Source organism: Molossus molossus, unplaced genomic scaffold, assembly GCF_014108415.1.
Source record: "Molossus molossus isolate mMolMol1 unplaced genomic scaffold, mMolMol1.p scaffold_m16_p_6, whole genome shotgun sequence".
In the NCBI taxonomy this organism is placed as follows: Eukaryota; Metazoa; Chordata; class Mammalia; order Chiroptera; family Molossidae; genus Molossus; species Molossus molossus.
Genome location: NW_023425399.1, coordinates 44155840 through 44179919, shown reverse-complemented (window position 1 = coordinate 44179919; position 24080 = coordinate 44155840). Strand labels below are relative to the sequence as shown.

At 39.8% G+C, this 24080-nt stretch overlaps 1 protein-coding gene across 1 annotated transcript in view; it reads right to left on the bottom strand.

Moving 5' to 3' along the window:
* The window catches only part of CFAP61 (cilia and flagella associated protein 61), a 551989-nt gene that overhangs the window by 477742 nt on the left and 50167 nt on the right, over positions 1-24080 (bottom strand). The window contains exon 6 of the mRNA XM_036245530.1: positions 17412-17544. Within this exon, the coding sequence (XP_036101423.1) occupies positions 17412-17544 (133 nt within the window). The remainder of the gene's footprint in view (positions 1-17411; positions 17545-24080) is intronic.

Here is a 24080-nt window from a genome sequence, read left to right as displayed (position 1 = left end):
ATTGATTTAATGGACTTTTTTTTTAACTTGTACAATAAAAAGGCATTGATTGCTGGCTGCCATCTATCCTCCAGGTTACAGAGTTACTTTCTACTACAAAGGTGTCTTCAATTATCTTATACTGAAGAATAAAATTATAAGTTTTGTTGTGTGATGATCTACATGATGGTACATAAGGCTCAGATTACTAGAAAATCATATGTGCAGTGGCCTTGTCTTCACAAGCATGTCCATTTATAGATATGTGCACTGTATCTATCGTGCATGCCTCTATCTAAAAGGCCCCATGGTCACCCATTCCTTTTAGGTAGCAATACTATACCACTAGGTTGCCCTTATTGTGTCCATTGCCAGCTTTGATCCCCTCTTCCTAATGCTAAGGGCATGGCTGAGTTGGCAGGCTCTGCCTACACACAGGTCAGTGGTGTCTACTCATCACTGCTGCCCATGCTGTGGATGATGCCAAGGTAGACACTCTTCCATCTGTCTCTAGGAGCCACCCTTGGCCTCCAAATTTCCTTCCCTGAAATCTCAGTTTGGAGTAAACACCAGATATCAAGGTAAACCAGGATAAAGTTAGGAAAAGCAACTTGAAGCAAAAACACCTTTAATTAAGGGCTTCCCACACAGTATAGGCATAACTCTCACAGACATTCTACATGCATGGCCTGTAACTACTGTGGGCTGTTCTGGTAAGAGACAGACTTGATGCACTTTGTTCCACTATCTCTGGTCAACTGGAGTCACATAATAAGCGTGGTAAGCAAGTAAATGTCTAAATGGCTCTTTGGGTGAAAAGCCCTGCCTTGCAGCAATTGCCAATTTCTGTGATGTAAATGCTCCCATTGTGGCCAATTGAAAGCTACTAATGTGATGTCACTGAACAGGGAGCTGAAAAGGGATGCCCAGTAGCCACCATTATACAGAGACTACGGACATAAATAACCTGAAGAGCATAGACAATAGTACAATAATTAGGAAGTGATGGGTGTTGAGCATTTATTAGCTTTGTTTTTAATATAACTTATTATACCTTAGGTTTATATAATTTAATTTTTTTTTATCCTCACCTGAAGACATTTTTCCATTTTTTGTTCAGATACAGTGGGAGCGAGGAGAGGAAGAAAGAGAGAGAGAGAAACATTGATGTCAAAAGGACACATCGAGTGGCTGCCACTGCATGACCCAACCAGGGCTGGGGACAAACTGCAACCAAGGTACATGCCCTTAGCGGGAACCAAACTGGGGTCTCTCTGGACCACAAGCCAACGCTCTAACAACACAAAACCGGCCAGGGCTATAATTTAATTTTTAATAATGGCTGTGTTTAACAACCAGTTTGCAAAATTACTGAAGACTTAACAATAGTCTCTTGTTGTTAAGCAGAGAGAGCTAATTCCAGCACACTGCCTAAAAAGCCAACTTGAGGAAGTCCAGGTGGTTGGAAACATGGCACAGGGATACAGGTGGGAGGGTGTTGACCAAACTGATCTTGAACCCTAAAAGGCTTAACTCACTAGATACAGCTTGGCACAGACTGAAGATATGCTCCTATACTCTAAACTGGTTTCCTCCCTATTGAGGGGTCCTGCTTCTGCCTTTCCATTTGAGACTGTGTCTGAGGTCTGATCTCCATAGAACACAAAGCTTCTGATGTCTGAGGTAGCATAAGCTCTTGGAAGTTGGCTCTCTAGAGACATCAAAGGATCCCTGCAGGGTTGAAACTTTCCTCTGATGTGTTCACAATAAAAATGTATAATGTATGACTACAGAAAGAAAGAATGTAATGGTCTTCCCATCACAGCTGCTCTTCACAAGCACTAACTCAAGTGATTTGGGTTGAAACTAGCACCTTGGAAACAAAAAATTAAAAGCCTTCTCCAGAGTGATGTTAGCATCATGGCAGCATAATGTTATCCATCATTTTTGTCTCAAGAGCAAATATTTGGCATCTATTCATGAAAAAAAAAAAAAAGTGCTTTTGAGGAAACTATGAAATCAAATATCATACACCATGGGATCTGGGAGGAGTCTTGCCTACCTCTGCATCAGGAAATAGGCAGACAGACATCGGTCCTGGCTTGGACCCTGCAAAGCCTATGAACTGGCTCTAGCACCTCTTGGTGTGGTCTAGGAACTAGTAGAGAATACTGACTTAAATAATCACTCATAGAGGAGAGATCCTTTGTGAAAGCACATGTTTCCAGAGAAGTTCCAGGGCATTGTTGAAGCAAAAAAAGTATGAATTTGGACACATTGGAGTAGATAAAAGGAGCAGTTTGACTTTACTCATGTCACCCATCCCCCAAGGAAGCACAGATTAGTGCCAAGACAGATATTCCTTGGACCATGATTCATCCTGGAGTGGGGAAAGGGATAGCATATGAGTGAGTACCAGCCTCCCCAGTGGTGTGCAATAACTCCAAAGAGACTCATTTCTTTCACTCCATTCAGAGTACTAAATCAGTGACTCCAAAACTGGGGAGGGGGTGAAAAGAGCCTGGAAAAGCAGCAGATATAACTCTTGAATATTAAAGAAACACGGATCATAAATGTGTTGCAAATTCCATCAAGAAGTCCACCCACAACCTGCTGGAAATGTTTCATCCATGAATCCCCCCACACTGGCCCATGAGCATTCACAGCTCTCTGTTTGCCTCACCCATATACCACCCTACCCCCATGGCTAGCTCCCTTGAATGTTCCCAACAGCAGCATGAGCAGGCTTTGGCAAATGGCTAGTGAGCACATACAGAAAATCAGTTGCATCTGTGGGCCAGAGAGAGATCACAAACTTGAGCTGTTGTGTCACCTTTGGGGAAAGAGAAGCTGTCAGCACTCAGCATGCTGCTTTGCAAGATTCAGAGAATGCATACAAGCTTAAGAATACTGCCACAAGAGAAAGCAAGAAGCATGGAGCAGATATATTTCCAGGATATCCAAGAAAGCCTCCCAATTCCTAGCAGGGTTAAGGGAGATATTTCACCTACGAAGACAGTAAATACTGAAGGAGGTGACTAATACTTCAAAAGTGAAGCCAGTAACAAAAAATTCCAAGGAATGTTTAAAAAATCAAGAAAATATAATATCACCAAAGAATCACAATTATTTTACAGTAGCCAAACTCAAAGACATGGAGATCTCTGATTTATGAGATAAAGGATTCAAAATAGTTGTTTTAAAGAAACTCAATGAGCTACATGAAAACACAGAAAGACAATACAAGAAAATCAGAAAAAAATATGCAAACTAATTGAAAAGTTTAATAAAGAGACAGAAATAATAAAAAACTGAACAGAAATTCTGGAGCTGAACAATACAATGAATGAAACCAAACAAAATGCAATAGACAGCATGAACACAATACTTGATCAAGCATAAGAAAGAATCAGTTGGATCAAAGATAATATCTTTGAAATTATTCAGTCAAAGGAAAACAAAGAACAATGAAAAAGAGAGGGGAAAGTCTACATGATCTATGGAATATCATCAAAAGGATCAATTTAACAATCATTGGATTTCCAGAAGGATTAAAAGGGAGAAGGGAACAGAAAGTTTATTTAAGAAATAATAGCTGAGAACACCCCAAATCTGGGGAGAGATTTGTATATCTAATTCATAAAACTCATAAGTTACCAAAGTCAACTTAAAAAGATCCTCTACAGGCACATTTAATAAAACTGTCAAAAATCAAAGACAGGTCGAAAAAAGATGGAGCCAGGCAGGACCTGAGGGAGGGTGAGTGTGTGAGAGAGTGAGCTAGTGTGTAAGAGAGTGTGAGTAGACATGAAGGTGGCTGACCAAAGTCGTGCAGTGCAGAGACACAGAGCAGAAGGATCCTGTGCTGTGGACAGAAGCAACCAGCTACTGCAGTAAACGGCTCTTCAGGGCGCTTCTCCCTGTGCCACAGGGAAGTCCCACCATTTTGGAAGATCCTGGGTCTTCCCTGGAAGGAGGCAGTGGAAGCAGCTAGGGCCCAGCAACCCGAGTCCACCACCGCACCTGGCACCATTGGACCAGTGGACACTCTATGTCAACACAGACCAGTGCTCAGTAGTGGAGTTCCCAAGGTGCTGGTCGCAGAAGCTGCAGACAGCTGAGAGCCCAGCACCATCCGTCATAGTAGCAGCCCAATCAGAGTCCAGATATACCCCCAGCAACAGAGACTGGGGAGCAGACATCCATACCCAGGCAACAGGAGCACAGACCAGCAGCTGAGATCCATTCCCAAAAACTACAGCAAACGTTGAGCAGGAGTTGAGCCCCACAGGGCAGCAGCACTCCAGTGGCGGAACCTGGGGCTCCACAGAGGCCTATGTGGACCAGCAGCACACAAGAGCTGTGGGAAGCCAGAGCACTAGAGCGACTGGTAGCATCCAGCTGCCCGCCCACAAGACCTGCAGGGTGCGGGGACACCAGAGAGGCCTGTGCTACTCAGCAGTGACAGTGCTATCCAGTGGCCCCGGGACATGTGGGGTACTGAAGCACCAGAGAGGCCTGTGCTACCCTGCAGTCCATAAGATAGGCATAGAGCCGGGTCCTCAAAGTGACTGTGCGATCCAGTTACCCATGGGACCTGCAGGGTTCGGGGGCACCAGAGAGGCCTGTGCGACCCAGGTGCCCACAAGATAGGCCTAGAGGATGTGAAAATGGAGGCCGAGTGAATGGAAGCTACACAGAGGATTTCCCAGGAACAAACAGGAATTACGACTAAAATAAAAATAAAGCATAGGGAAAAAAAGCAACAGAAAAGCAGCAGGACAGGACCATATAACCAGGGACGCTGGTAGGATCTGCGGAGGCGTGAGAGGGTGGCCGGTTGGGAGCACATGGACAGTAGCAGTCTTAGCTGTGAACAGCACCCTTGGGGAATAAAGACCAAGTCCACTCCACACCACAGAGAGCCAGGACAGAGCACTAAACGAGCCACAGATACTCACCTGAGGGCTACGGCAGAGGGAGGGCAGACTGGGCTGGAACTCTGTGGGGACACGGGGGATTTGGAGGGCACTCAGGGTTTTTGCTGAGTTGCGGCCACAAAGGATGGAGGCCAGTGTGCTCCTTCCCAGAGCTGTGGGGAAAAGACACAGCCCCCCCACTTGGGAGATTCAGCCATTCCCAGGTGAAGCAAAGAAATGCAAATTGAAGCTCATTAACAACCAGCATCTATCCCACCCTCTTGAAATCCACTTATGCAGAACACCAAGGCTACATTCCAAGGCACTGAGTGACTGAGGCTATTACCTCCAGGAAAGAGCTAGAGGATAACTGAAACTTTCCAGGGCTTGCAAATCTACACAGGTGTTTGATGTGGGCCCACCCAGACTCATCCAAACCCAGTAGAGGGAGCCACAAACAGCAGAACACCAACACCCACAGGGAAAATTTGGCAGGATCCAAAACCCACTGAGATAGCCAAAATGGTGAAACAAAGAAACAAATCCCAAATGAAAGAACAAGAGAACTCTATCAAAAATGAGATCAATGAAATGCAGTTAAGCAAATTATCAGAGGAAGAGTTCAGAGCCATGATCTTCAGGAAGCTCAACAGCATGAGTAAGGACATCAGCACCTTACTGAGTAAAGATATAGAAACACTGAAAACCAACCAAGTGGAAATGAAGAATGACATAACAAAAATAAAGAACACATTGGAAGGTCTAAACAGCAGAGTAGAGGAAGCTGGGATCCGGATCAGTGAATTAGAAGAAAGGTTAGAAAAAATCAACCAATCAGAAAACCAAAAGGAAAAAAAAAATTAAAAAACAGGAAGACAGCTTAAGACAACTGTGGGACAACTGCAAAGGTAATAACATTCGCATCATAGGAGTCCCCGAAGAGAAAAATAATGGGCAAGGGTTGAAGAAATAGTGACAGAAAACTTTCCTAACTTGGTGAAGAAAGAAGGCATTTGAGTTGAAGAAGCACAGAGTGACTCAAGTAAGAAGAAACCAAACAAGCCCACACCTAGACACATAGTAAATAAAATGCCAAAAGTTAAAGACAAAGAGAGAATCCTAAAGGCAGCAAGAGATAAGCAACAGGTTACCTACAAAGGAAACCCCAAATAAGGCTCTCAGCTGACTTCTCAACAAAAACACTACAGGTCAGAAGGGAGTGGCATGAAGTAATCAAGGTCATGAGAAACAAGGATTGAATGCAAGACCACTCTATCCAGCAAGGCTATCATTCAAACTAGAAGGTCAAATAAAGAGCTTTCCAGACTAAAAAAAAAAAAAAGGCTAAGTAAATATATTAACACCAGACCAGCACTGCAAGATGTGCTAAAAGGACTGCTGTAATTAGAAGAAGAAATAGGAAGAAAAATAGAACTTCACTAAAAAAGTGGCAATTAATAAGTACATATCAATTATCACCTTAAATGTGAATGATTTGAATGCTCTGATAAAAAGACAGAGAGTAGCTGACTGGATAAGAAAGCATGACTCACATATATGTTGTTTACAAGAGACACATCTCACAACAAAAGACTCACATAGGTTGAAAGTAACGGAATAGAATGAAATCCTTCAAGCAAACAGAAAAAATAAAAAAGCTGGGGTAGCAATACTCATATCTGATAAAATAGATTTCAAAATTAAGACCATAACTAGAGACAAAGAAGGCCACTACATAATATTGAAAGAATATACCCAACAGGAAGATATAACCTTGATAAACATATATGCACACAATATAGGAGCATCAAAATATATTAAAAATCTTCTGGAGGACTTCAAAGGAGAAATCAACAGCAATACAATCAGAGCAGGGGATTTCAATACCCCACTCACATCACTGGATAGATCCTCTAGAGAAAAAATTAACAAGGAAACACAGGCTCAAAATGAAGCACTAGATCAAATGGATTTAATAGATATCTACAGAGAATTATACCCCAAAACAGCAGAATTCACATTCTTCTCAAGTGCACATGGGACATTCTCAAAGATAGACCACGTGTTAGGGCACAAACTAAGTCTCTACAAGTTCAAGAAGATTGAAATCATATCAAGCATCTTCTCAGATCACAATGGCATGAAACTAGAAATCAATTGCAATAAGAACACGCAAAGACATTGGAACACTGGGAGGCTAAATAGTTTGTTATTGAACAATGAATGGATTACCATGGAGATCAAGGAAGAAATTAAAAACTTCCTGGAAACCAATCAAAATGAACACACAACAACCTAAAACCTATGAGATGCAGCAAAAGCAGTTCTCAGAGGGAAGTTCAGAGCACTACAGGCCTACTTCAAGAAGCAAGAAAAATTTCTAATAGACTATCTAAGCTCACAACTTAAAGAACTAGAAAGCAAACAAAAAGAAAACCCCAGAGCAAGTAGAAGGAAGGAAATAATAAAGATCAGTGCAGAAATAAATGATATGGACACCAAACAAATAATTCAAAAGATCAATGAAACAAAGAGCTGGTTTTTCGAAAAGATAAACAAAATTGATGCACCCTTAGCTAGACTCACCAAGAAACAAAGACAGAGAACCCAAATACACAAAATCAGAAATGAAAGAGGAGAAGTAACAACTGACACCACAGAAATACAAAAGATCGTTAACAACTACTATGAACAATTATATGGCAACAAATTCAAAAATCTAAGCAAAATGGACAAATTTCTAGAAACACAAAGTCTCCCAAACTGGACCAGGAAGAGATAGAAAACTTGAACAGACCAATAACAACAGAAGAAATTAAAGATGTAATCAAGACTCTCCCAGCAAACAAAAGCCCAGGCCCGGACAGCTTCACGGGGGAATTATTACCAAACATTCAAAGGAGAACTAATACCCATTTTCCTCAAACTTATTTCAAAAACTTCAAGAAGAATGAAGACTTCCAAACTCATTTTATGAGGCCAGCATAATACTAATTCTAAAACCAGAAAAAGACACTACAAAGAAAGAAAACTACAGGCCAATATCCCTGATGAACATAGATGCCAAAATCTTGAACAAAATACTAGCAAATTGAATCCAGCAATACATCAAAAAAAAATTATTCACCATGGCCAAGTGAGATTCATCCCAGGGATGCAAGGCTAGTACAATATTTGCAAAGTAATAAGTGTGATATACCACATAAACAAAATGAAAGGTAAAAGTCATATCATCATATCAATAAATGCTGAAAAAGCATTCGACAAAATCCAGCACCCATTTCTGATAAAAACGCTCAGCAATCTAAGAATAGAGAGAACATATCTTTTTTTAATTAATTTATTGATTTTAGTTACAGATGTTTCTCCTTTTTCCCCCACTGATTCCCCACTCTCCCCCCCCCCCGCCCTGTCCCCAGCTTTGTTGTCCATGTCCATTGTTCATGCATACATGCATATACGTTCTGTGGTTTATCTCTCCCTCACTACCCCTCTTCTGGGAATGGTCACTCTGTACCCCACTTCCACGTTTCTGGGACTACCCCAGTCCTCAGACTGTTATGTCCATTATATTCCACAAATAAGTGACATCATGTGATATTTGTCTTTCTGTGCTTGGCTTGTTATGCTTAGAATAATACTTTCCAGGTCCCTCCATGTCGTATCAAAGGATAAGAGATCTTTCTTCCTTACAGCTGCATAGTACTCCATCGTGTATATGTACCAGGGCTTTTTTATTCGTTTGTCTACTGATGGACATTTGGGCTGTTTCCAGATCTTAGCGTTGGAAATAGTGCTACTTCAAACATGGGGGTACACATATTCTTTCTGATTGATGTTTCAGGCTTCTCAGGGTATATTCCTAGAAGTGGGATAACTGGGTCAAACAGAAGTTCAATTTTTAATTTTTTGAGGTAACACCATAGTGTGGATTGCCTTTCCATTTTGATGATTGAAGCTTTTGAGTTTGATATAGTCCCATGTGTTAATTTTCTCCTTTGTTTCTGTTGCCTTAGGTGATGTATCAGTGAAAATTCTGCTGTGTATGATGTCTGAAATTTTGTTGCCTACAGTTTTTTTTTTTTTTATGGATTTTTATGGATTCATGAGTCACATTTACGTCTTTCATCCATTTTGAGTTTATTCTTTTGTAGGGTGTAAGTTGATGGTCTAGTATCATTTTTTTGCATATAGCTGTCCAATTTTCCCAACACAATTTATTAAAGAGGCTATGTTTACTCCACTCTATGCTCTTGCTCTCTTTGTCAGGTATCAATTGAGCATATTGCCTTGGGTCCATTTCTGGGTTCTCTGTTCTCTTCCATTGATTTGTCTGCCTGTTCTTGTGCCAGTACCAGGCTGTTTTGATTACAGTGGCTTTGTAGTATAACCTGAAATCTGGTAATGTGATACCTCCAACTTTGTTCTTCTTTTTCAAGATTGCTGAACTTGCTGATCCCACTTCTAGGAATATACCCTGAGAAGCCTGAAACACCAATCAGAAAGAATATGTGTACCCCCATGTTTGAAGTAGCACTATTTCCAACGCTAAGATCTGGAAACAGCCCAAATGTCCATCAGTAGACAAACGAATAAAAAAGCCCTGGTACATATACACGATGGAGTACTATGCAGCTGTAAGGAAAAAAGATCTCTTATCCTTTGATACGACATGGAGGGACCTGGAAAGTATTATTCTAAGCATAACAAGCCAAGCACAGAAAGACAAATATCATATGATGTCACTTATATTTGTGGAATATAATGGACGTAACAGTCTGAGGACTGGGGTAGTCCCAGAAACGTGGAAGTGGGGTACAGAGTGACCATTCCCAGAAGAGGGGTAGTGAGGGAGAGATAAACCACAGAACTTATATGCATGTATGTATAAACAATGGATATGGACAACAAAGCTGGGGACAGGGTGGGGAGGGAGGGGGCAGGGGAATCAGTTGGGGGGAAAGGAGAAACATCTGTAACAAAAATAAATAAATTTATTAAATAAAAAATCAATGACAAATTGAGAATTTTCAAAGTAGCAAGAGAGAAAAGGCTATATATTGTTAAAAGGGAACCCTCATAAAGGCTATCTTAGCAGAAATTGTACAGGGCAGGAAAGTGGGGATGATATATTTAAAGTCCTCAGGGGGTGGGGACCTGCCAACCAAGAATGCTTTTTCCAGCAAAGCTAGCCTTCCAAATTGAAGGACAGATAAAGACTATCCCAGACAAAGAAAAGCTGAGGGAGTTCATCACCACTAGACCTATCTTATAAGAAATACTGAAAGGAGTTCTTTAAAACTCAAGTGAAAAGATACTAGTTAGTAACATGAAAACATATGAAAATATATAACACACTCATAAAGGTAGTTATAGGGTCACATTCATAATATTTTAATACTGTAATATGGTGTAATCTTATAACACTTAAATCTAGTATAAAGGTTATAGTACAAAAGTATATAAAATAACTACAGCTATAGTTTTTTAAATAAATATACAATGTTTTAAGAGGTAAATAGTGACATTGAAAATATAAAAGAATAAATAATTTTTCCATATGATTGAAGTTAAGTTGTTATCAGCATTAAACAGACTGTTATACATATAAAATGTTTTATGTAAGCCTCATAGTAACTACAAAGCAAAAACCTGCAGTAGATCCCCAAAAGAGAAACAAAAATGAATCTAAGCATACTACTACAGACAATCAACAAAAGGCAGAAAGTGAAAATGAAAGGAACAGAGGTAATACAAAATAGAAAACAACTAATAAGTCCTCAATTAATAAGTCCTATCAATAATTACTCTAAATGTAAGTGGATTATATTCTCCAGTCAAAAGACATAGAGTGGCTGGATGAATAAGAAATCAAGACCCAACATACATGCTGCGGACAAGAGACACTTCAGCTCTAATGCTCAAAGTGAAGGCGGGGGGTGGGAGGGAATTATTCCACGTAAGTGGAAACCAAAAGAAAGCAGGGACAACTGTACTTATATCAGACAAAATAGACTTTAAGTTAAAAATGGTAACAAGAGACAAAGTAGGTCATTATATAATAATAAAGTGTTCAATTCATCAAAAACATATAACAATCATAAATAAATATAAACATAAATATAAGCACATATCTATGCATACACACACACACACCAGACTACATAAATATATTAAGCAAATACTAAAAAATATGAAAGGGAAAATAGACAACAATACAAGAAGAGTAGGAGACTTCAATACCCCAATTTTCAACATTGGATTGAACATCCAGACAGAAAATCAACAAGAAAATGTTTGGCTTGATCGATACTTAAGATCAAATGAACCTAACAGAAATATACAGAACATTCTATCAAACAGCAGCAGAATACACAATCTTCTCAAACACACATGAAACATTCTACAGGACAGATGAGATATTATGTCACAAAACAAGTCTTAGCAAATTTAAGAAGATGAAATCATACCAAGTATCTTTTCTAGCAACATGTTATAAAACTAAAAATCAAAAACATTAGGAAAGCTGAAAAACTGATAAATACATGGAAATTTAAAAACATTCCTAAACAACTAAGAAATTAAATAATAAATCAAAAGGGAAATTTTTAAAAAACCTTCAAACAAAAGTGGAAAACAACATACCAAACCTATGGGATGCTGAAAAGGCAATTTTAAGAGGTAAGTTTATAGGAATAAATGCTACATCAAGAAAAAAAGAGAGATCTCAAATAAACAACGTAACTTTACACCTCAAGGAATGAGGAAAAGCAGATTAAGTTAACCCCAAAGTTAACAAAAGGAAAGAAATAACAAAAATCAGAGCAGGAAAAAATGAAATAAAGGTTAGAAAAACAACAAAAAAAGACCAATAAACTAAAAACTGGTTCTTTGAAAAAATAAATAAAATTGACAAAAATTTAGCTAGAATAAGGAAAATAAAGGATTCAAATAAAATGAGAAATGAAAGAGGAGATATTATGACTAGTAACAAGAATACAAAGAAACATAAGAGACTACTATGAACAATATATGGCGACAAATTAGACAACCTAAAATAAATGGATAAATTCCTAGAAATATAACCTACCAAGACTAAATCATGAAGACATAGAAAATATGAACAGACCAACAGCAAATAAGGAGATTGAAACAGTAATCAAAAATATCCCAACAAAGAAAAACCCCAGATCAGATGGAGTCACTGGTGAATTCCAGAAAGTGAGAGATAAATCCTACAAAGTTCTGGAGCCTGAAGAAAGCCAGGACATTTAATTCAAGGGACAAGTTATTGTATGTTGCAATTTTATCAGTAATAAAGAAACATTTTGCGTGGTAGGCCTGTTCAAGTTTTCAAAGCAATAAACTCTGCATTTAGAAAAATTAAAATTAAAAAACAAAAGAAACTCCCAGCAAACCAAAGACCAGGCCCGGAAGGCTTCACGGGGGAGTTTTACTGAACATTCAAAGAAGATCTAACACCCATTCTCCTCAAACTATTCCAAAAAAATCCAAGAAGCAGAAGACTTCCCAACTCCTTTTATGAGGCCAACATAATTCTAATTCTAAAACCAGAAAAAGACACTACAAAGAAAAAAAACTACACACCAATATCCCTGATGAACACAGACGCCAAAATCCTTAACAAAATATTAGAAAATCGAATCCAGCAATACACCAAAAAATTATTCATCAAGACCAAATGGGATTCATCAAAGGGATGCAAGGATGGTAGAATATTCTCAAATCAATAAACGTGATACACCACATAAATAAAATGAAGAATAAAAACCACATGATCATATCAATAGATGCTGAAAAAGCCTTCGACAAAATACAGCATCCATTTCTGATAAAAACGCTCAGCAATGTGGGAATAGAGGGATCATATCTAGACATAGTAAAGGCCATATATGAAAGACCTACAGCCAACATCATACTCAATGGGCAAAAACTAAAAGCATTTCCCTTAAGAACAGAAACAAGACAGAGATGTTCACTTTCACCACTCTCATTCAACATAGTACTGGAAGTCATAGCCACAGTGATCAGACAAAAGAAACAATAAAAGGCATCCAAATTGGACAGGAAGAAGTGAAACTGTCATTATTCGCAGATGACATGATATTGTATACACAAAACCCTAAAGACTCCACTAAAATCTACTAGATTTAATTAATTAATTCTGCAAAGTAGTAGGATAAAATTAACATCCAGAACTTGATGGCATTTTTATATACCAAAAATGAACACTCAGAAAAAGAAACTTAATAAAATTCCACTTACCATTGCAACAAGAACTACAAAAATTAAGATACCTAGGAATAAATTTAACCAAGGAGGCACAGAACCTGTTCTCAGAAAACTGCAGGACATTGAAAAAAGACACAGATGAAGATATAAATAGTGGAAGCATATACCATATGCATGGATTGGAAGAATCAATATCATATCCATACAGTCCAAAGCAGTCTATAAATGCAATGTAATTCATATTAAAATACCAACAGCAAATTTCACAGATTTACACCAAATATTTCAAAAGTTTATATGAAACAAACAAAAAAAAGACCTTAAATAGCCACAGAAATCTTGAAAAAGAACAACAGCGTAGGAAGGATCACAATACCGGATATGAGGTTATACTACAAAACCATTGTAATAAAAACAGCCTGGAACTGGCACAAGAACAGGTATATAGATCAATGGAACAGAACAGAGAACCCAGAAAATGACCCAAGATATTATGCTCAATTAATATTTGACAAAGGTGGCAAGAGCATACAATGGAGTAAAGACAGGCTCTTTAATAAATAATGTTGGGAAAATTGGACAGGTAGATGCAAAAAAAAATGAAGCTAGACCACCAACTTACACCATACATAAGAATAAACTCAAAATGGATAAAAGATTTAAATGTAAATCGTGAAACCATAAAAATCATAGAAAAAAATATAAGCAGCACAATCTCAGACATCACACATAGCAGAACTTTTCACCAATACATTGTCTAGGGCAAGAGAAACAAAGAAAAAAATTAATACATGGGACTACATCAAACTAAAAAGCTTCTGCAAAGCAAAAGAAACCAACATCAAAATGAAAAAGGAGCCCACTGTAAGGGAGAACATATTTGCCAATGATATATCAGATAAGGGGTTGATTTCCAAAATATATAATGTACTTATACAACTCAACAAAGGTAAGACAATCCAATTAAAATATGGACAGAGGACCTAAATAGACACTTCTGCAAAGACGATGCACAAATGGCCAAGAGACATATGAAGAAATGTTCAATATCACTAATCATCAGAGAGATGAACATTAAAACGACTATGGGATACCACTTCACACCTGCCAGAATGGCTACCATCAACAAATTATCAAACAACAAGCACTGGTGAGGATGTGGAGAAAGGGGTACCCTAGCACATTGCTGGTGAAAATGCAAACTGATGCAGCCACTGTGGAAAACAATATGGTGTTTTCTCAAAAAATTGAAAATGGAACTGCCATTTGATCCAGTGATCCCACATCTGGGAATATATCCTAAGAATCCGGAAACACCAATCAGAAAGAATTTATGCATCTCTATGTTCATAACAGTGCCATTTACAATAGCTAAGATCTGGAAACAGTCCAAGTGTCCATTAGTAGATGAGTGGATAAAAAAGCTGTGGTGCATTTACACAATGGAATACTATGCAGCTGTGAAAAAGAAGGTTCTCTTACCCTTTGAGACAGCATGGAGGGACCTGGAGACTATTATGCTAAATGAAATAAGCCAGTCAGAGAAAGACAAGCGTCACATTTTCTCACTTATATGTGGAATATAATGAACAAAATAAACTGATGAACAAAATAGATTCAGAAACATGGATGCATGAAATAAACTGACAAATCTTGGGGTGGTAAAGGAGGGTGGCGGTGGGAAGTGATTAACCAAATAATTTATATGCATAACCCATGGACACAACAATAGTAGTGTGGTGAAGGCCTGGTGTGGGGGGCAGGAGTGGGGTGGAGGAGGTCAATGGGGGAAGGGGGCATCTGCAATACTTTCAACAATAAAGATAAATTAAATAAATGCATAAATAAATAAGTAAAACAGAGCTCTTAAAGGTGGTGCCTGCACTAGCAGCATCAGGAACTAGTGAGAAAGGAAAATTCTCTGGCCACTACTGGAACAGAAATACTGGGGGTGGGTCCCTGTAATCTGTGATCTAGTCAGCCCAAGAAGTAATTTTAATGTATGCTCAGGTTTGACTACCACTATTTTTTAAATATTTTTCTCACATTTCTTATATACACATAAAGCACATGCCATTGGTGATAGCCCTATCCTTCCTAAAGCTGAACAGTCACCATATATTTTCTAATGATTCTAAAGTCCTAAGAGGCTCAACTTTTTTTCAGTCAGACAATTTCTCCATACCGCTGGGCAGACTCGCTGAATATGCCAATTTCAGCATTTTCAGCTCTTCAGAATGCCCAAAGCTCCAGATGGAGTGGCCTGAGGTAGAATGCCATCATGCTATTTTTAAGGAAGGCCTATTTTAGCTGGCTCAAATCAATAAAAGGCCTAATAATACCTCAGCACACTTATGTTCAGCTATCAGAAGTAAGGTATTCTTTTTTTTTTTATCCTCACCCGAGGACATTTTTCCATTTTTTGTTCAGGTAGAGTGGGAGGGAGAGAGAGGAACAGAGAGAGAGAGAGAAACATCGACGTGAAAGGAACACATCGAGTGGCTGCCACCTGCACAACCGACCAGGGCCGGGGACAAACTGCAACCGAGGTACGCGCCCTTAGCGGGAACCGAACCCGGGTCTCTCAGGACCGCAGGCCGACGCTCTAACCGCTGAGCCAAACCGGCCAGGGCTAAGAAGTAAGGTATTCTTTATCAGATCCTGTGGTGGCAGATGCAGAGAAGGAACCCACTGCTAGCTGAAATTCTGTAAGGGAGGAGTGTCCTTCTATGAATGCCTCCAGGGTGAGACAAGAATGAGACATGTTCTCAAGAGTTGCAGAGTTGCTCACACCAGCCACCTGGGATCCTGGTAGGTCTCACTGCTCTGGTCTGAAACATGTTAAAGCTAGCTAGCTTGCCCATTCTCTTTTTTGATCTTCTCACCCTTTCCCTTGGGTGTGGACCTCTGGGTCCACAGCTGGCATACCAGAGGGTGAGGGTTTCATCTTTCTTAATTCCTAACCCTACCTCTGGTCTCAGTAAAGCCTTCCTGGACGGACACTGCAGAGTAAGGACACTTGTAGGGCATGTCCTGAGTCAGTAGTTGCAACGGATGGGGTCACAGCACCAGGCTGGTACAAAGTAGGGAAGATCACCTGAGGGGTCATGAAGCCCCAGGGCGGGGTGGGAACAGTGCTGGCTGGAGGCCACCTGAGGAGCCTGCAGTGACAGCGCTCCAAAGCTCCAACTCACTGGGGCCCTGCAGAAAAGCAGACCTAATAGGCAGGCCTTCTGAGTTTTCCAGAAAAGCTAGAAATTTCCATTGTTATAGACACTTTCCTAATTTTTAAATATTTGCCATTAATACAACAAAATTTAATCATAATAACCTAAATCAAATTACGAGAAAACACTGAACAAATCCAAATTGAGAGACATTCAAAGAAAAAAGCCTGACCTGTTCTTTTCAAAACTGTCATTGTCTTGAAAGACAAAGACTGGGAAATTGTTCCATATTACAAGAGATTGAAGAAACAGACACTTGAGTTCAATGAATGACCTGGATTTACATCTGCTATAAAAAATATCATGAGAACTGCCAGTGAAATCTGAATAGGGTCTGTGGTTAGGTGACAGGATTGAAGGAATAGTAACTGCTTGACTTGATCACAGTGCTACAGTTATAGAAGACAACATCCTTGCTTTTAGGAAATATACACTGAAGTATTTAGTGATGAAGGGGCATTACATCTGTATCTTACTCTTAAATGGTTCATATGGTTCTCTATAGATGGGTAGACATAGAGAAAGAGCAAGTAAAGAGAATAATAAAGCAAATGTGGTAAAAGTGTTAACATTTAGGGAACTGAAGTGCTCATAATTTTTCTTTAACTGTAGAATTTTGTTAAAACAAAAAGTTAAAAATTATTTTCCAAGTCAAACAAAATCCATCTGCCAGCAGGATACTGGTTTCCAACTTCTGGCCTCTGGGATCTTTGGGTCTCAGAATATCTCCTATCCTGGAGGATCTTTTCCCCTCACCCTAACTCTTATCCATATCCCTAGAGACAGGGAAAAGAATCCACAGCCGCCTGGGCAGCTAGAAGGACCTCACATAAACCTAAAAACCTAAAACCTGTTAACACTGGGAAGGGGCTTGATGCCACAGCTTGAAAGATGGCTTGGCATGCCACCTGGAAGGGCATAGGGAAGAAGAAGGGGATGGTGGCTCCAGGGGTGCTGGGCAAACCAGGAGCAACATTGCTTATTTCTCCCATTTCTGTCACTAAGCATACCCCTAGGTGGATTATTCACCAACCTCACACACGACAGCATGATTCTCCTCATCTTGGGCCTCTATTAGTTCAGCCAAAAAGTATTCACCGTAAGTTGATCTCAGAATTGTGTCGTGTTGCATAAATATTGGCATGAGATCATCATGGTCTTCCACCCTGTTTAACAGAAAGGCTTAAGTTCAGTGTTTTTTCTTTCAAAGGAGCACCTACTGTGTGCCAGACCCTGTTCTAAAGGCCAGGAATACAACCATATGCACAGGAAATTAACTTACACTCTAAAGGAGAAACAGATGATAAAAATGTTAACAAATACATCACTTCACAGATTTCAAATAGTGATAGTGCTTTGGGATGGAGAGGGACGGGGTCAAGTGGTCAGGTAAGACCTCTCTGAGGAGGGGCATCTGAGATGAGACCTGAATGAGGAGAAGGGGAGGAAGCTATGTTGAGACCTGGGGTGGAAAATTCCAGGAAGAGGAAACACATTCAGCATATTTGGGTGTGAAATGTAGAGCTTGTCATGAGACAAAGGATAAAATGCTGGGGATGGCATTACCTAAATGTGTTCCAAAGAACACTACTTCTATGACATTGTCTCCAGAATCCTTTTCCTCCTCCCTAAAAAAATTCCACTGTCTGAAAACCATTTCCTACTACAGGTCCCCTCATGGAGTGTCACAGTTATGTATCAAGGACTCTGAGAAGTAATACAATAAAGAATTTGAACTTTGTTTATGCATCTCTCCAACACTGGCCTACCATATACTTTATTCTTGAGCTATTGCAACACTTCCCAACCTTTCTAATGCCGTGACTCTTTAATACAGTTCCTCATGTTGTGATGACCCCCAACAATAAAATTATTTTGTTGCTACTTCGTAACTGTAATGTTGCTATTGTTATGAATTGCCACTGGAAATATGTGTTTTCCAAAGGACTTAGGCGACCCCTGTGAAAGGGTCATTCGACCCCCAAAGGGGTCATGACCCACAGGTTGAGAACTGCTGCTCTACAGTGCCCTTGAAAACCAGTGCATGTGTGTGGCGGAGAGAGGACCCAAGAACCAGATGTATGGCAGCATAGTGATGCTGGTCCTTGGACCAATTTTGCTGCCATATTTAACATTTTTTTCTTTTCACTACATTTTTGGTTATATTTAGTGTTCTGTTTTACTCTCTAGGATGTTCTTATACTTTTATCCTTTTGTTATTAAAAATATACACATGTGCCCTGGACAGTTTGACTCAGCAGTTAGAGCATTGGCCTGTGAACTGGAGAGTCCCAGGTTGGGTTCCCACTAAGGGCACATACCTTGGTTGCAGTTTGTCCCCGGCCCTGGTTGGGGTTGTGCGGGTGGCAACCAGTCGATGTGTCTCTCTCACATCAACGTTTCTCTTCCTCTCTCTCTTCCCCCCTCTCTACCTCCCTCTCTATCTGAAGATAAATGCAAGAAAATGTCCTCAGGTGAGGAAAAAAAAAAAAGAAAGAAAAAAAAATACACACATGTGCATTATTTTTTTTGTATATAGCTCATGTGGCTACTAATGTCCTCCCCCCTTTTTTATTTATTTATTTATTTATTTATTTATTTATGTATTTATGTATTTATTTATTTATTTGTCAGGTGCCCCTAGCGGGAACCAAACCCAGGCCAACACTCTAACCACTGAGCCAAACCAGCCAGGGCTGTCCTCCCCTTTATTTCATTACTATGCCATCTTTATTATCCCACTTTATCTTCTATTGTGTTCTCTTTGATATTAATATTAGCTCTGTCTATTGAGTGATTCATATGTATATAAAGCTCAGGGCTTTATCTAGATTATCACAGCAACTACAGGAGGTAGGCACCATATTCACTCTGCAGATGGAGGAGAACAAGGGTCACGGGGATGATAGACCGCTTTGCTGGAGATGATAGGAACAGTTGGCAGCAGAGCTGTGCTAAGAACTCACGCCAGCCATCACATGCTACACTAAGCCAACAATGCACTTCAAAAATCTTTTTTTAAATTGGCATTCCTTTTTAAAATTGGTAGCAAGAAGCACAAGCAGTTGAGAGGAGAGATTTGGCTCAAGGGCAAGTTATCAACAACAATGTGGATTGTCCAGCCAGCCCTGCCACAACTCCTCCAACCCTTGCTGGAAATGATCTCCCCATCTTACCACAGCTCCACTCCCCAAATCTAAATGCTTTAAATGACCACCCTGGATGAAAATCTCCACCCTTCTCCCAGGATGAAGCCTTTACCTCTGGTGAAACAGGCTCATCTGTTGGAATAATGTTGGATTTTCATCAATAAGCAGCATCTTGATAAAAGAAATATATATTTGAAAAACTAGGTCTCTGCCCTATAAAACCTAAGAGCTAAGGAGAGAGCTAGCCAACAGACTATGGCACAAGAAGGGGGGAAAAAACCTCTTGTCAACACTCCCTGGAAGGATATTCGCTTATTATATTATCAACCTGGGTATGATGTCACCCAACAGTCTCCTTCCACATGCCAGAGCATCAGAAGGATTCTCTAGTGGTGAGCCAAAAACATGAAACCAGAAACAAACACCAACTGTGTTTTTAAGACAGACATGACCATTTCACAAACTATTCAGTTCTGCACTAATTTTTAATTTTTTATTTTTTCTTTAATGTTAATGTCTTTATTGTTGAAAGACAGATGTTCCTCCTTTTTTCCCCCATTGACACCCTCTTCACCACACTGTTGTCTGTGTCCATTGGTTATGCATATATGCATATAAGTTCTTTGGTTTATCTCTTCCCTCCCCACCCCCCAATCTGCTTCCCTCTGAGGTTTGTCAGTCTGTTCTCTACTTCCAAGTCTCTGAATCTATTTTATTTGTCAGCTTATTTTGCTCATTATATTCCACAAATAAGTGAGATCATGTGATATTTGTCTTTCTTTGACTGGCTTATTTCTCTCAGTATAATACTCTCCAGGTCCCTCCATGTCATCTCAAAGGGTAAGAGATCTCTCTTTCTTATAGCGGCATAGTGTTCCATTATGTAAATGTACCACAGCTTTTTTATCCACTCATCTACTGATGAACACTTGGGCTGTTTCCAGATCTTTGCTATTGTAAATAGTGCTGCTATGGCATGAAACTAGAAATCAATTACAATAAAAACACTAAAAATCATTCAAACACATGGAGGCTAAATAGCATGTTGTTAAAAACGAATGTGTTATCAAGGAGATCAAGAAAGAAATAAAAAACTTTCTGCACTATTTTTTTTTAAGTTGTCCTTGACCACTTGCCAATCTATTTTTGTGTGTATGTCATCTGTGGCTGGGTGTACTGAGGCTCCACAGTAAATGTGCCAAAGGCTCATGGAACATTTTGAAAGTATTGGAGACTAAACCATACAGTGTAGGGGTCACAGCCTGGGCTGGGAAGCCAGAATGCCTGGGTTTGGGTTTAATAGCTATAACCCTGGGTAAGTCGCTTAACCTCTTTATGCCACAGTTTTCTCATCTGTTATAAGGACAGTAAATGTTAAAATAATAATAGCATGTTATTATTATTAACACTATTACTACTTAGGAAGGGTCTGTAGAACATTTATAATCAATGCATGTAAGAGGTTATCACTACAAGGGCTCTAGTTGCCCCTTGGCCACTGTAGGTATAAACTCATCCATTCCACTGACTATCACTAATCTGTTTAAAACCCTGCTTTCTTCACCTCACTCCCTTACTCAAAAGCTTTTGCCAGCCCTCACTGTTTCTGGGACGAGCCAGAGTCCTTAGCCTCATTTTTTAAGGTCTCCATCTTTCCATTCTTATTACCAACGATGACACAAGTTGATCTACTCTTTGTTCCTAGAAGAGGACCTCACCAATTTCCCTCCTTCCTCTTTTTTTCCTATCTAGCACTTTGACCCTCTCACTTATTTCAAATTTCAGCATCTTTCAAGGCTCATTTGCACTTCTCATCTTTCAGCCTCCTTTTCTATTTTTTTTTTCCTCACCTGAGGACATTTTTGCATTCATCTTCAGATAGAAAGGGAGGGAGAGAGAAAGAAAGAAAGAGCAAGAGAGAGAGAAACATTCATATGACAGAGACACATCAACTGATTGCCACCCACACAACCCCAAGGGGGGCCAGGAATAAACTGCAACCAAGGTACGTGCCCTTAGCTGGAACCAAACCTGGGTCTCTCTGGTCTGCAGGCCGACACTCTAACTGCTGAGTCAAACCAGCCAAGGCCCAGCCTCCTTTTCTAGAAACCCTATGATAAGGTCATTAATAGATACTCATTGGCCACTTCTAATGTTAATGTCAATGCAGGTCATGTTTCCAACCACAGAAAGCACTCTTCAGGGACAGAGAGAGAATTCTGTGCTTTTCTGTGACAAACACTCTCTCCTTGACCCAACTCTGGTCAGGATACTCTTACTATCTAGGCCTCAACCTTGGCTTAAAAAGACCTGAACAAACACTAATGTGTTTCCTAACAGCTTATAGCCACATCGCTAGGATGACCCTAGCCCTCCCTTAAAGTGCCTCTTTGAGAAAATTTAAGGCTGCCACAAAAATGTCCTGTTTTTTTTTTCAGCTGACACCTGCGAATAGGACTCCTGTCTCCCAGTCTCTGTGAAAGGGTAAGAGTCTAACTTCAATAAGTGCCAGTTATCAAACTCAGATGGTTTTGACATGGACTGATTCCCCCTTCACAATTTATAAAATTTTTCACTTCCCTGATTCTATTGGGCCCCTTATCAAGTCCCTCCCTATTCCTTCATTCTAACTTTAAAACTCCTAGGGAGATTCCAAAATGACCGCAGAGTGATTGGAAGCTACACAGATGAATCCCAGGACCAAACTGAAATTACAACTAAAATAAGGACAAATCATCAGAAAAAAGCAACAGAAAAGCAGCTTTCGAGGACCATATGACCAGGGACACTGAACAGATCCTGGTAGGATTGCAGAGGCATGAGAGAGGGCCTGGGAGCCCACAGACAGCAGCTGTCTTAGCTGTGAGCAGCAAGCTCGAGGTTAAAATCCCAAGCACGCTCCACAGCACAGAGGGCCAGGACAGAGCACTAAAATAGCCACAACCACTCACCTTGGGCTCTGACACAGAGGGAAGACTAGACGGAAACTGTGTGGAAACACTAGGGATTTGGAGAGTGCTCAGAGCTTTTGCTGAGTTGCAGCCACCCAGGAGGGTGGCCATCTTACTCCTTCCCCGGACTCTGGGGAGAGGTGGTGCCGCCCCCCACACAGAGATTCAACCCCACCCAGGGGTAGCATTGAAATGCAAATTGAGGCTCATTAACAACCAGCATCTGCCCCATCCTCAGGAAATCCCCTTACACTGAACACCTGAGGGAGTTTTTCATTCAACTGAGAGCCCAAGGTTCTTCAAGTAACCACAACTAATAGCCTCCAGGCAAAAAGTTAGAAAATAACTGAACGTTCCTGGGCTTGCAAATCTACCCAGGAAAGTAAGACATGACAGTGGTGTTTAACATGGGTCCTCCCATGTTCATCCAAACCTAGTAGAGGGAGCCACAAACGGCAGAACACTAACACCTACAGGAAAAATTTGGCAGGCTCCAAAACCCAATGAGATAGCCAAAATAGTAAAACAAAAAAAGAAATCCCAAATAAAAGAACAAGAGACTCTACACTGAAGATGAGATAAATGAAATGCACTTAAGCAAATTATCAGAAGTAGAATTCAAAGCCATGATCTTGAGGAAGCTCAACAGCATGACTGAGGACACCAACACCATGAGTAAAGAAATAGAAACATTGAAATCAACCAAATAGAAATGAAAAACCACCAAGAAGAAATAAAGAATGACATAGCAGAAATAAAGAACACATTGGAAGGACTAAACAGCAGAGTAGAGGAAGCTGAGAACTGGAGAAGTGAATTAGAAGACAGGGTAGAAAATATCAACCAATCAATCATATCTCGACATAATAAAGGCCATATATGAAAGACCTACAGCCAACATCATACTAAATGGACAGAAACTGAAAACATTTCCATTAAGAACAGGAACAAGACAGGGATGTCCACTTTCGCCACTCTTATTTAACATTGTACTGGAAGCCTTAGCCACAGCAATCAGACATGAAGAAAAAATAAAAGGGATCCAAATTGGAAAGGAGGAAGTGAAACTGTCATTATTTGCAGATGACATGATATTGTACATAGAAAACACTAAAGACTCCATCAAAAGTCTACTACACTTAATAAATGAATTTGGCAAAGTAGCAGGATACAAAATTAACGTCAAGAAATCGACGACATTCTTGTACACCAATGATGAACTCACAGAAAGAGAAACTGAAAAAACAATCCCATTTACCATCGCTCCAAAAAAATTACGATACCTAGGAATAAACTTAACCAAAGAAGTAAAGGACCTATTTACAGAAAACTACAGGTCATTGAAAAAAGAAATAGAGGAAGATACAAAAAAGTGGAAGCACATACCCTGTTCATGGATTGGAAGAATTAACATAATTAAAATGTCCATACTACCCAAAGCAATCTATAGATTCAATGCAATCCCCATCAAAATACCAACGACATATTTCATAGAACTAGAACAAATACTTCAAAAGTTCATATGGAACCAAAAAAGACCCCGAATAGCCACAGCAATCTTGAAAAAGAAGAACAAAGTAGGTGGGATCACAATACCAGATA